This window comes from Acinonyx jubatus, chromosome F2, assembly GCF_027475565.1.
Source record: "Acinonyx jubatus isolate Ajub_Pintada_27869175 chromosome F2, VMU_Ajub_asm_v1.0, whole genome shotgun sequence".
Lineage (NCBI taxonomy): Eukaryota > Metazoa > Chordata > Mammalia > Carnivora > Felidae > Acinonyx > Acinonyx jubatus.
The window spans coordinates 9343493-9357297 of NC_069394.1; the positions used below are offsets into that span (position 1 = coordinate 9343493).

Consider the following 13805-nt stretch of genomic DNA (forward strand, 5'->3'; position numbering starts at 1 on the left):
CTTAAAGATATAGATAACGATCATAAAGAAATCTGCCCCGTCAATTCCCAGCGTAGGAGTAACAGAATGGACTTCATAATGGTGAATTATTCATGTATTCACAAATGCCTGATCAATTTTTCTTAAACTGTGTCACAAAAATATTCCTTTTACGTTGTTTTTGTCTCTCCCCACTGCCCTTTGCTCCCATCTCAAGTGGAAAGAAGAAGAAAGTGAAACCACCCAGGATTTTGATCACTGAAGATGGAAAAGTGTTGAATGTGAATGACCCCAAGTACGTGAGGCCAAAGAGAGGCTTGAAGAAGTCAAGCGCGTGGGGGTGGTCCTGATGATGGTTTCCGTTGCGGGTTTGCTTCGCGGAGAATATATCTAAGCATTCTTCACAAGCTCGAGGAGCCCGATAAGAATGTCATTTTGTGCATAGTTGAGAGTAGAACATCTCTGATGTTTTCGAGTGCATAACGTTATATTTCATTTTCTTGGCGTTCAGAAAATGATCTTGACATACGGGAATCTTAGTTATGTATCCGTGGAAACTTTGGGTCCTATACGCTTTTCTGCCTGAAAATTCCACGTGCATTATTGTTATGTCTATTAATTTGTAAAGCGCCACACGAACAAGCTGGCTGAGAGTATTGGTACCTTTCCTATGTGTCCCTCTACTGGATGCTCTGGGACACACCTACAAAGCACGTGAGAGCTGAGGAAAGAAACTGATGGAGATCCTTCAGGGACGTTAATGAGAGAGGGAAAATATTCGACCTGGAAATGCTCAAGTGTAATGATGGCTGCCCTATCTGGCTGTCTTAAAATCTAAAACTAGAAAGCAGGCAAAATTTAAAAAACCAAAAAAGGCCATTTATAGCCAAAATATCGACCAAAAAGCCTTTGGACTAAATCGCGTTGGCTTCATTTCATTGCTCAAAGCCTGTTTCTTTTCAGTACTTCGTTTTCGACACCAGGACCAGGATAAAGAGACCGTCCTGATCATTTCCAGGCATTGTGTATTCCATCTGCATGGCAATCTTACATGCCAGGCAGTATTTCCTTCTCAGAGGTTCAAAGCCTGAGACTGGGAGACGTAGAGTGGCTTGTCCAAGGCCACGTAGCTAATAGATGGTGTGACTGACTTGCTCGTGCTAACCCAGCTCTAGTGACTTCCGTGATCAAGTTCATATCTACCAGCCCCTCACACACACAGCCCTTCTCTCTCCTGCAGAAATTAACGTAGCCTGAGACACGATACTAAGCATGAGGATATGGCAGTGAATATGACAGGTGTCTGCCTTCACTGAGCTCAGAAATCTAGTGGGAAGATTGTCTCTCAGCCTATAGCAGGGGGCTTAAGGGAGACCCTCAGAGCCCTCTGGGCCCCGGGTGAGACCACCTCTCCCCCTACCACACTGCCCACGTTACCTGCCCCTCCTGCTAACCGTATTGAGGGGGGTTCTGTGAAGAACTGAACACCCATCACCTCCTCCCACCACCTTCCATCCTGCCGTCACCACCCTTCCTTGCCCTCCTGGGTCATCCGTCACCATCAGAAACTTAGTCCCCTGTGGCTCTGTACACCTCATTCTCTTCCCCCCTGCTGACCCCTCCTTCCCTGCCTCTGTGCCCTCTGGAGTATGTGTTGGTCAGCAAAGCCTCCATCCTCAACCTTGTCTCTCAACATCCCTTTTATCTTCTTTCACTGAGGGAAACTCAGGGTTCTGCTTCCACAGCTGCCCTCCGTATTCTCCCTCGCCACGTACATACACCACGAGGAAAGTTGAACCTGGTAGCCACTCTCAGACCATTTTTCTTCCCTTTCCCTAAAAGTTCCCAGCCCCCTTGGAGCCGGGGCCGTCTAGATAATACCACCTCTGTCCTTATTGCGGTCGTGCGCTTAGCCCTGCCCAGCCCTCACGCTCGCCCTCTGCCCCACTCGCTGCAGAAGACCATGTTCACCCCCCCCCACCCCACCCCCTGCCCGGACAAGTGTCTCTCTCTCTCTCTCTCTCTCTGCCTCCTCTGCCTCTCCTCCCATCACTGGTCATGTGACTTTGTCCTACTTGTAGACAATCCACCAAAGCCTTGCTTTTTCCCTTGCCCCCCTGCCTCACTCCCTGCCATCGTTCCCTCCCTCAGCCAGCCACACAATCCACTCTTACTCTCAGATCTTCCATCTTCTATATCTCTTCCGCCTCCAGAATCTTCCCTCGAGTGTCCCACTGGGCACCACCTCCTGTGCTCCCGGGGAGCGCCCTGCACTCTCAACAATCAGAAGCCCCATTAAGAACAGGAATCTGTTCAGCCTGCTGGTTTTCTGCCTGTCTCCCCCCTCCCCTCGTGTTCTTATCTTCTGTCACTCCGCTATGCTTTTATGGTTCGTCTCAGAGATTCGTCCTTGACATGGATCTTCAAGTCCCTTGTCCTTCTTTCCTTCCCGCGTCCTCTCTCGTAATCTCAACCAAATCTACCATGCCATCTGTTGCTGGACTTGCCCTCGTGAGTCTGGAAGAAAACATTCAACTCTACCTGCCGGTCTTACTGTAAATTTACCACCATAGATCTCTAGCGGACTTCCGGCAATCATGTTGTACTTTCTTGGGTAATTCACTCCTCTGATTTCCCGTAGCCTGCTTTCACACTGCCTGCTCCCTCCTTACTTCCATTCTGTGGTCCTGACTGGGACCTTGTTTCTTACTCCATAAACAGAAGCAATCAGAAGTTTTCCCATCCAATTTACCAGTGTCCCTGGACCTGTCCACATACTCTCTTGCCTCCTGCTGCAATGGGTGGACTTCCCCTACAGAGTGACTCTCTCTGCTGGTGGACTGATCCCAAACCTCTTCCTGTAGAGGACTTGCTTCTGCAATGACTCCTTGCCTTCCGGATTACTTCTCTCCCTCCTACCAAATTGCTCTCATCAGTATACGAATGTTGTGACATCGTGTATCTTTTTTTTAAGTTTTATTTATTTTGAGAGAGAGAGAGAGAGACCATGAGCAGGGGAGTGGGAAGAGAGAGAGAGAATCCCAAGCAGGCTCCACACCAGCAGCGTCCAGCACGACTTGGGGCCCAAACTCACGAACCATGAGATCATGACCTGAGCCGAAACCAAGAGTCACATGCTTAACCGACTGAGCCACCCAGGTGCCCTGATATTGTCCATCTTAAAAAAAAAAATAAGAAAGCTCCCTTTCTCTAGTTTCCCTTGCAGCATCAGCCCTATTTCTCTGCCCCTCTTTATAGCTGCTGTTCCTCATGGAGATGCCTGGACTCGGTCACCAGTTCCCTACTTCACTTTCCTTCTTAAAACCATGTCTGCATATCCTGTCACATAAAGCTTTTGTAGTTACATCATTTCTATATGTTCACATCAGCTCTCTGTTCTCTGTTCACCTCACATCTATGTTTTCTGTTTACATTATCTCTGTGTTCTGCGTTCACATCATCCCCATGTTCTGTGGTCATATCATCTCTGTGTTCCATGGTCACATCATGTCCATGTTCCATGGTCACATCATCTCCATGTTCTGTGTTCTCATCATCTCTGTGTTCCATGGTCACATCATTTTTGTGTTCCGTGGTCACATTATCCCTATGTTCAGTCACATCATTTAAAATCTCAGGCCCTATGTACTTGACCCAGCAAATTTGACCAAACTGATCATCATCTTCCTTCTTACAGCAATTTCTTCCCTTTGCTTCAGATTCTTTGACCTTATTACCTGCTCGTCTTCATAGGCTTTGCCAGATTCTCTTTGTGATGTACCTAAGTGGTGGCCAACTCCTCAGCTGCCTTCTTGTTTCACGTTGACTCTGTGAAGCTCTCACCAAATTCCATGGCTTTAAACACCATCTGTACATTACAACCAGATCCAACCTCTTCCCTGAACTCAAGGGTTGGATGTTTAATGAGCTATTTGTCCTCGCCATGTGATTATAAGATAAGTATTATAAACTTACCATGACAGAAACAGAAGTCCTAATTTCTATCCCCACAATCACTTTCTGTCTCGTTCCCCAGCGTTCTCCAACTCAGTAGCAAGCATCCACCTTGGATTCATCCTTGACTCTTCTCTCTGTCATGTTATCAGTGACTTTATAATTTCTTCCTTCAATATCACCTGAGTCCACGGCTTCTCACTAACGCCATCCCCCACCACCTTAGAACGTGTCATCTGCCTCTTGCCCGGAGAGTTGCAGTCGCTTGCTAAGTAGTGTTTGTAGTTCATGACTGGGTCTCCCATAGTCTCTTCCATCCAACTGGAGGAAGAAGAAGAGAGGGAGAAAAGGACACATGCACCCTCTCTTTAAGGAAATTCCTGGAGAGTGCCATATAATGCTCTCCTTCAGGGAACTAAATCACATGACTATATCCAGCTGCAGGGGGCGCAGGAAAGTGTCCCCTTTATTCTGCACGGCCATGTTCCTAGTTAAAATCAGGGGTCCTATTAACTGTGGAGAAGGGGGAAGTGGACCGTGAGGGAATGAATAGCAATCTCTACCGTAGAAAACCTCTCTGAAATTACCTTTCAAATGATCTGCGAAGAGAGAGTTCAAGTTGGCTGGCTGGACAATTGGGGCATAAGCAATCAAGGCAGAGGGACCAGCACATAAGAAAGCTCCTGAGAGGAGATCACAAAGGGATGGGTCATTTGAGCAACTGAAGGAGTCCCGCATGGCTGGGTCATTGAACGCACCAAAAGGGACGGCCCCACACAGACATCTTGCTGATGGTCAAATTGTTCCAAACGATTTAGCATACATCCTTTAATATTGTTTTACTATATACTTTACAGAATGGTATGACAAGTGAAATGCTCAAAATAAATCAGCCAAATAATTCTGAATGGTATGTTGACACTATGGAAGTTATACCTGAGACCGAGCCGTACGGTATAGTTGAAAGATGTAGGGCTTTGAAATCCTGCCTCTCCAGGCTCACATGGCCGCCTTCCCAGCTGTGTCAACCTCTCTGAACCTCTGTTTCTTCGTCTATATGGAGGTGATAGATCATGGGCAGTGTCTCAGCATTTTCCAAGGTGGTGCAAAGGTCAACAATGAAAGGAGAAAAAAAAAGATGGCAAGGAGAAAGAAGGAAGACAGGACTATTTAAAACTGAAGGGATAGAACGCTGGGTAAGGGAGGCAGATATGACATTTTCTTCCCCATAGACAATCCCAGCGTTTTAGTTTTGCTTCTAACAAACTTGAATGAAATCGAAAAGAAAGCTTTAACCACCAGATGTCTCTATCTCTGCACCAATGCTACTTTTTTTGTATTTAGTTTGCCTTAGGATTCTCACATTTCAACAAGGTAAATAAATAATTTATGCGTGTATTGTAGGTTTCCGTTGAGAGTTTTAAATAACACCTCCCAGAATAAGTTTGTCATCGGGGATTAGTATATACTTATTATCAAGTTTACTTTTGATAAGGGGTGGGATACCTGTACAGTATTGCTAAAGACGTCATCTTTTTTTTTTTCTTCCCCCCAACGGATTGATTGTTCCTTAGACTTGACTTCTCCTTGAAAGATGATGAAAAACGTAACCAGATCATCCTGGACCTTGCTGTCTATAGGTAAAGTCATTTTATTATGGGTTTACTTAATGGCTTCTCTGGTGTCATTCTCAGTGCCATCTCTTGAGTCCTGAAGTATTTTGTAATGGAATTTGGTTTGCCAAACAAAGAAGTTTTGTTTTGTTTTTTAAGCCCGAGAATTTACCGTAATTTTAAAAAGCATGAAAATGGAAACAAAGGCAGAGGTAAATAAACCCATAATCCCAGGGCTACGAACTTTGGACTTTCTGTTTGGAAGGCAGAGTTTAGTTATTTACTTTTAACCTTTTTTGTAATTTTTAAAAATGTTTATTTATTTTTGAGAGAGAGAGAGAGAGAGAGAGACAGAGCATGAGCAGGGGAGGGGCAGAGGTAGAGGGAGACACAGAATCAGAAGCAGGCGACAGGCTCTGAGCTGTCAGCACAGAGCCCGACATGGGGCTCGAACTCTCGAGCTGTGAGATCATGCCCTGAGCCAAAGTCAGAGGCTTAACCAACTGAGCCACCCAGGTGCCCCTACTTTTAATTTTTTTAATCCTGTTTGTGAGGGAGGGTGCATGAACCGGGGGAAGGGGCAGAGGGACAGGAGAGAGAGAATCCCAGGCAGGCTCTTCGCCCAGCCCATGACTTTGGGATCACCACCTGGGCTGAAACCAAGACTCTAAAGCTCAACCGACTGAGCCACCCTGGCCCTGCAGCTCAGGCCTAGTTTACATAATTGTCACAGCTTTGCTGTTTCCTAACGCTGATACCACGGGCCCCTCGCCTTTCCCTACTGCCACTGTCCTTTTATATTCCTCCTTGTTTTTTCCAAATCACTCTGATGTGACAGTAAGCACCAGGCAGCGGGTGGTGGCCCCCACCTCCCAGTCCCCTCTTAGAGACCCAGGGGTACCCCCTGCAGCTTTTTTTTTTTTTTTACCTCCAGCAGACACTTTTCCCCCTGGCTGTGTCCCTGCCTCATTTCTTTAGGATCGTAGGTTTTGGCTCGCTGTCCTTCATGCGTCTGACTTCAGGGTCCACGTATAGGGTCTTTCCACTTCTCCAGCCTTTTCAAGACACACTGGTGCCTCGGGACTTTGCACCCATGCATCCCTCTGCCTGCACCGCCATCACCCTGGGTGCCCACGTGGCTGGCTGCCTCACTTCCTGCGGGCCTCTGGTCACATGTCACTTCATTATAGAGGCCCCTGTGCCCCGCTATCCGATGTAAAACAGTGCCTACCCCTACCCCAGCACTTCCTCCCACCTCTTCGTGCTTTTTGATTTCTACCTGACAAACTGTTAATTTACTTGCATTTTTTTTAAATGTGCGGTCAAGGCAGGAACTTTGTTTGTTCGGCCCTCCTTATGTCTCCAGCACCCACAAGGTGTGAGTGCAGGAACGAATGAACGCCTGAGTGAGTGAATGAATGAATACTGGTAATGGGAGCCAGTGAACATTCACATGCATGCATTTTAATACAGTCCTCTCTCTTTCTAAGACCCGTTTTGTGGGCTCTATCTCATATGATCTTCCAGTAACCCAGTGAAGGAAGAGGGATTGTTATCCTGAAATTCATCCAAAAGGGAGTAAATTTCCAGAGAGCAAGTCTTGTCAAAGTAACTACAGTAATCAGAGGGGCCAGGACATGTACTCACAGCCCGACATCCCACTTTGTTTACTTGTGGTAAAATACACGTAACTTATAATTTGCCATTTCAGCCATTTCAAGTGTCCGATTCGGAGGCACTCGGTAACTTCACGATGCCGTGAGGCCTTACCACCGCTGAGCCCCAGGACAACCTCATCACCGCAGAACGGAAGTGCATGGCCACTAAGTGGTCATTTCACAGGGAAATGAGAAACGTACCCTGTGCCCTGGCCCCCGCGAGCCTGCGCTCTGTCTCTATAGATTTGCCAATTCTCGATACTTCGTATAAACGGAATCACTTGTGGTCTTGTGTCCTTTCACGTAGCGTAACGTCTTCGGGGCTCATCTGTGTTGTAGCGGGTATTAGAATTCCCTTCCTCTTTGCGGCCGAGTAATACTCCATTGTCTGCACGGACCACATTTCTGTTCACCCACTCACCGGTTGATGCCATTTGGGTTGTTTCTACCTTCGGCTCTGGTGAGGAAGTCCTTCGTGTGTTCCTTCCTTCTCATGACAAGATGCCCCATCTCACCTCCTGTTAATTCTCCTGCCCACGCGCCGCCAGTGCATCTGCCTTTAAAGAGCGCTGAGCTCTTCTCCTGATTTTGTGTCCTCTGACCCTGCAGCAACCCGAGCTCCCTTTCTGTTGTGTCTCATTAAACACTCTCATTCATCCTTTTAGTTCTTTCCATTTTTTGGTCATATTCCTGGAGTTTAATGAATGTGTACCCCTTTCTCTTTGTAGCTCTCTTGGCCTCTTCATGTTCAATTCCCGAACGAAGACTTTCCTCATGCCCCTGTCGTGCACTTTTTCAAGGAGTGGTGCGACTTCTCCTGTCTAGGTAGTAAAATCCCTCCCTTCCCTTCCCACGATTCTGTCTGAACTGATGACACTAACACTCCTTGTGATCTTCATTGGCGCATGGACGTGTCTCTGAAAGTTAAATTCATTCATTCGTTCGTTCGTTCGTCCATGTGCTCGTTCATTCGTTCGTCCGTATATTCTTTCTCTCTATCCAGAAATATCAGTAGAACACCTCCTATGTAACGGGGACGGGAGGCTGTCACTGGCACATTCCAAAGACAGTCTCTGCTGTCCTAGAGCTTACGGCCCCGTGGGGGAGCCAGAAGTAAACAGGCAGGCGTCTAATAAGTCAGGGTGCTGCACAGGAAGGGCCAGAGTCCGGGGGTGGCGCCCGGGGGTCCTGCAGTCCGGTGGTCCGTGTATAGGGGATGCTCAGGGAAGCTGCTGGACTGAGCGCTGACGATTGCAGGATGAGAAGTGGTGGGCTTTGCAGAGGACCAGCAGAAGGTGGTCTTGGGCAGAGGCGAACAGCACGCGAGGACCTCGTAGGGAGGGGCAGATGAACGCTTTAGGAGGCCCCACGCGTGAACGAGAAGATGTGATCCGTTAGCGTGGTAGATATTCAACGAGGTTTGGGGAGACCTTGCCCAGCCTTGGTATTGTCACGAGAATTTTTATTTTTATTATTACAAGCATGATGCTTTGTCAGCGCCAGCTCCGGACTAGGCGCTATGCCTGGGTCTTGACTGCGATCTTAGGGGGCGGGGCACTCCCCATCCTTATTTTCCAGGTGAGGAAACAGGCGGGGAGGGGTTAAGGAATGTCGTCCAAGGTAACAGAGGAAGAGGGGGTGGGGTCAATTCCTCACCGTCTGTGTGACCCAGGCCTGTGCCTGCGGCCCTGGTGTTCTCCTTAATGTTTGTGATTTCTGAATCCTCACTGCATTCGCTAAAGTTCACAATCAGTATTTTTCTAATGATTACTTATCTTTGAGAGACAGAGCGTGAGCAGGGGAGGGGCAGGGAGAGAGAGAGAGAGGGAGACAGAAGATCCACACTTATAGCAACAAACTCGACGTGGGGCTTGAGCTCACAAACCGTGAGCTCTTGACCTGAGCCCGAGTCAGACATCCGACCGACTGAGCCACCGAGGCGCCCAACACAATGTTTTTAAATGTCCAATTATACGTATAATCGTTTGTCTACATAAGCGAGATGAAGCCTGAATCTTTGATTTGTTCATAAAGCCAAGGAGAACAATTACCAGCCGATCCTGGGGTCCCTGCCATAGATGGAAGGCGTTGCTTAATCAGCAGGAGGTAGCTTGGCAGAGAGAAGCAAAGCCAGTCTTGCGGGGGTGGGGGGGTGGCATTGTGGCAGCTGCAGAACAGCTGTGGGGACAGAGAGCAGCTAAGGAAGAGGGAGTGGGGGTCTGCAGGCCCCACTCGTAGTAGGCTCAACATCCCTGGCTATTCATGTCAGTCTTAAGGGCTTAAAATAAAATATTCATGAAAGAACCTGGCAAGCTGTTTTTGTTTTTTGTTTTTTGGTTGTTTTTTTTCTTTGCAAACCTCTCGTGTTTTCAGGCCGCAGATATTTTTAGGTGAGGGGCAATCAATGCCAAGTGTACTTGTGGCTCTAAAAATGAAATTGCTGATATATTGAATTTCCTTTGGTTTAGGGATTAACGTAAGACAAACTTCTTAAGACCTGTTCAGCATGGAAATTGTAAACCTCTCTTTCATTTAACACGGTTCTTTAAAATTTTTTTTTTTACATTTATTTATTTTTGAGAGACAGAGCACAAGTGGGGGGCGGGGGGCAGAGAGAGAAGGAGACACAGAATCAGAAGCAGGCTCCAGGCTCTGAGCTGTCAGCACAGAGCCCGACACGGGGCTCAAACCCACAAACCGTGAGATCATGACCTGAACTGAAGTCGGACGCCCAACCGACTGAGCCACCCAGGCGCCCCTAACACGGTTCTTTAAATGTTAGTTTTTATTTGCACTTCTTTAAGCTTAATGTTTGTGAAAATTCTAAGATTGGACATGTTTGATTTTGAAGGTATATGGACACCTCTTTAATCGATGTAGATGTGCAACCAACTTACGTACGGGTCATGGTCAAAGGGAAGGTAAGTATAATGCAGTCGACTGTTAACAATTTCAAAAGCTAAGTCTACAACTCAGCTAGGTTGCCTCAAAAATTGTGAGAGTAATATGAAAATAGGAAAAAAGAAGCCCAGAGAGCTACTTTTTAGACACATGATTTTTAAACGTTTTTAACAATTTTTCTTGATATTTATTTAGTTTAGAGAGAGAGACTGAGCACGAGCAGGGGACGGGCATAGAGAGAGGGAGACACAGAATCCAAAGCAGGCTCTAGTCTCCGAACTGTCCGCACAGAGCCTGCTGTGGGGCTCGAACCCACAAACCATGAAATTATGACCTGAGCCGAAGTCGGATGCTTAACTAACTGAGCCACCCAGGCGCCCCTGGACACATGATTTTATACAATGGGAATGGTATACGGTGGGAATGGTTGTTGACCAGCCACGGTGCAGCTCCATAAAATTATTATTTTTAACTTATTTCTGTTGTGTTAGTACTGTTCCAAAGCTGAGTAGATGGTTATATATGTGGTAGCCTATGCTTGAGATTATATTTAAATTATGTACCCGCTTTAAATTGTCGATGATTTCATTCACAGCAATTGTAATTTTATAATGTTTGAAATAGTATTTTTGGCTGATTATGAGCATTCACAGGAGTCCTATAAAGACTTTAAAATGGAAATACGTTGATAGTTCATGACAAGGAGTTTTACCCTTTATTATTAGTCATGTTAACATAAACGGACCAATAACTATTTTGCTGTTTGTGATCGATGACTGTTCTTTAGACCGTCCATTGAAACAGGTAGAACAGTTCCTGCATATCAAGCATAGCCCGGACATGGGTTCTTTTTTTCCTAAGTCTAAGCACGTTGTTTTTAAAATGGCACGGTGGATCTTGAATTTGTAATGAAAATGCCTCTTGAAGTAACCCTCTCCCGTAATACGCAAACTTCCTGTTTGTCGTCAGCCATTTCAGCTTGTTCTTCCTGCCGAAGTGAAGCCGGACAGCAGCTCTGCTAAGCGATCTCAGACGACAGGGCATCTGGTGATCTGCATGCCCAAGGTAGGCCATGTCACTTGTCACTTGGATCGATTTCCAGCCTGGACGCGTCGGCTCCTGAAGGAACTTGACCTATCAAAGCTAATGATGGCTGCTTTTGGTTGAGGGAACCAGAAGATCCACTCACCCCAGCTAAGGCAGGAGAACCAGGATGTGTGAGAACAGAGCTGAGACCGGGGCACAGTTGGGACCCGGGGGCGGGGGGCGGGGGGCCTCACCCCGTCACCACTTGGCCAGTTGTTCTCGCTCTGCAGCCCCCTCCCACCTCTGCAGCCAGAGCGGCGGTGGGGTTGGTGTGTGTGAGTCCCCTCGTCCTTCCAAGTGGGACAGGTATCACGAGCACATCTATTACATGGCGATCAGTACTTTTAACCATAAAGAAGTGTTTCATCTCGAGAAAGTAGGGAGGGCTCGGGCAGGGGAGGGTCAGGGTCTCTCCAATATGTTAGCTTTGTCCTCAGACTCGCTTCCTTCCTGAGAGGAGCACTCGCAGCCACGGGGACAGCACGCTCTCTTGTCCTTCCCTTGCATGAAGATAGACAAACGGAGAATCAGGGACAGACACAGAGAGATGAGCCTCCCCGTCACCTTGGAACAAAAGTTCCTCTGGACTAATCAGGACGATTTAGCTGAAGAGCCCAGCAAGTCTTGATTAACTTAACCTTGGGCAATGAAACCCATCTCTGGCCAAAGGGATAGTAGTACTTTGTTTGGTTTCTATTATTTTATATTGGTTACTATTATCTCCTCCCATGACCTGGGGTGGGGTCAGCTTTGCCCTAGTCACTCAGGTTTCAAAGGGGCAGAGTAGATGAGCCAGTCAAATGGGGTTCTGGTCTTGAGGAAAAACAGGACAATGGGGATGGGGTGTCTGCCCCAGAGAATAAACTTGATTAACCAGTAAAGTTTCGATAATAATTTATTAATCCTTCATTTTCCCATAGCCAGATTTGTAACAGATCAACTATGGGTGATCAAGTATGTATTTTTGCTCTGAGTCAGTAAAAAAAGCAAATACAATGTGCTGTCGGGCAATAAGAGGACAAACACAGCCGTAAGAATCACATTGTCCTTGGTAACTACGACCGGTTAGGGAAGTGCCTGTATGCTAATTAGGATAGCCCATAGGGAACTCTGAGAGATAACCTAATTACCTCAGTCCTCTGATCTACACATGTGTGTGATGCTGTGATCAGCAATCTCTTTTTTTTTTTTTTGCAACTTCCATTCGAACTGAAACATGAAATTTTTCATGTTAAAGACACATGAAAAGTATAGAAAGTGGCTTATTAAAAAGCATCCTAGAAGAGCGCCATTGAAGATGAGATAATTTACATAGAGGGACTCAGAATGGTTCTATTTTGCTCTCACTCATAAACTACAAATAACATTTTTCCTTTGAGGTATCTATTTTTAAGGTTTTAGACTACTATGTTCAACAAACATTGATGCGCGTTATCTCTGTTCTTATTTCTTTTAAATTATAATTCAGTTAATCCCTCTTAGCATTCCTTTATATGTCTTTTACTTTTAAAAGGTAGATAATCAGTTTGCATTCCCACCAACGGTGCAAGAGGGCTCCCCTTTCTCCGCATCCTCACCAACACGTGTTGTTTCCTGTGTTGTTGATTTTAGCCATTCTGACAAGGTGTGAAGTGATGTCTCATTGTAGTTTTGATTCGTATTTCCCTGATGACCAGTGATGTTGAGCATCTTTTCATGTGTCTGTTGGCCATCTGGATGTTTTCTTTGGAAAAAATGTCTGTTCAGGTCTTCGGCCCATTTTTTAATTGGATTATTTGTTTGGGGGGTATTGAGTTTTGGAAGTTTTTTAAAGTTTACTTATTTTGAGAGGGAGCAAGTGAGGGGGGTGGCAGAGAGAGAGAGAGAGAGAGAGAGAGAGAGAGAGTGAGAGAATCCCAAGCAAGCTCTGCACTACCAGCGCAGAGCCCGATGCAGGGCTTGGACCCACAAACCGCGAAATCGTGAGTTGAGCTGAAATCAAGAGCCCGATGCTCGACTGACTGAGCCACGTAGGCACCCCAGTTTTATAAGATTTTTGTGTTTTGGGAATACTAACCCTTTATCAGACATGTCATCTGCAAATATATTCTTGCCATTCAGTAGGTTGAATTTTGGTTTTGTTGATTATTTCTTTCTGTGTGCAAAAGCTTTTTATTTCGATGAGGTCCCAATAGTTTATTTTTGCCTTTGTCTCCCTTGCCTCGGGAGACATACCTAGTAAGAGATTGCTACGGCTGATGTCGAAGGGGTTGCTGCCTGTGTTCTCCTCTAAGACTTTAATTGTCGAATCACTGAACTGCACACCTCAAACTGAAAGATAGTCAGTGAAAACAACCTGCGGAAAATAATTTCTTGCCCCAAAATAGTTGGTTTTCATTCATGAGTGACATATTTGCAAGGACTATAAAGTTCAAAGAACAAAACCCTTCTCTTAAACATCATCACAAGTGAAAAATCCAGAACCCTGACTTTACTTATGCGTACTATTAAAAGTATGCATTACTGAAAATTGACATCTTCATAGAAACTCTTGAAGTACCAAACTACTGAGCTATTTATATGTCCAGGCCTCTAACTTACTGTGGAATTGACTGCATCTGGCTGCATTATAATT

General features: G+C 46.0%; 1 protein-coding gene across 6 annotated transcripts in view; it reads left to right on the plus strand.

The window, feature by feature from the left end:
- The window catches only part of DNAAF11 (dynein axonemal assembly factor 11), a 77589-nt gene that overhangs the window by 35976 nt on the left and 27808 nt on the right, over window positions 1-13805 (plus strand). For 5 of the 6 annotated variants that reach the window (XM_027063886.2, XM_053208195.1, XM_053208194.1 and 2 more), the window contains 4 exons: window positions 197-274; window positions 5508-5573; window positions 10056-10125; window positions 11075-11170. In XM_027063886.2, coding sequence (XP_026919687.2) covers window positions 197-274; window positions 5508-5573; window positions 10056-10125; window positions 11075-11170 — 310 coding nt within the window. The remainder of the gene's footprint in view (window positions 1-196; window positions 275-5507; window positions 5574-10055; window positions 10126-11074; window positions 11171-13805) is intronic. The other variant, XM_053208193.1, reaches the window with a different exon arrangement.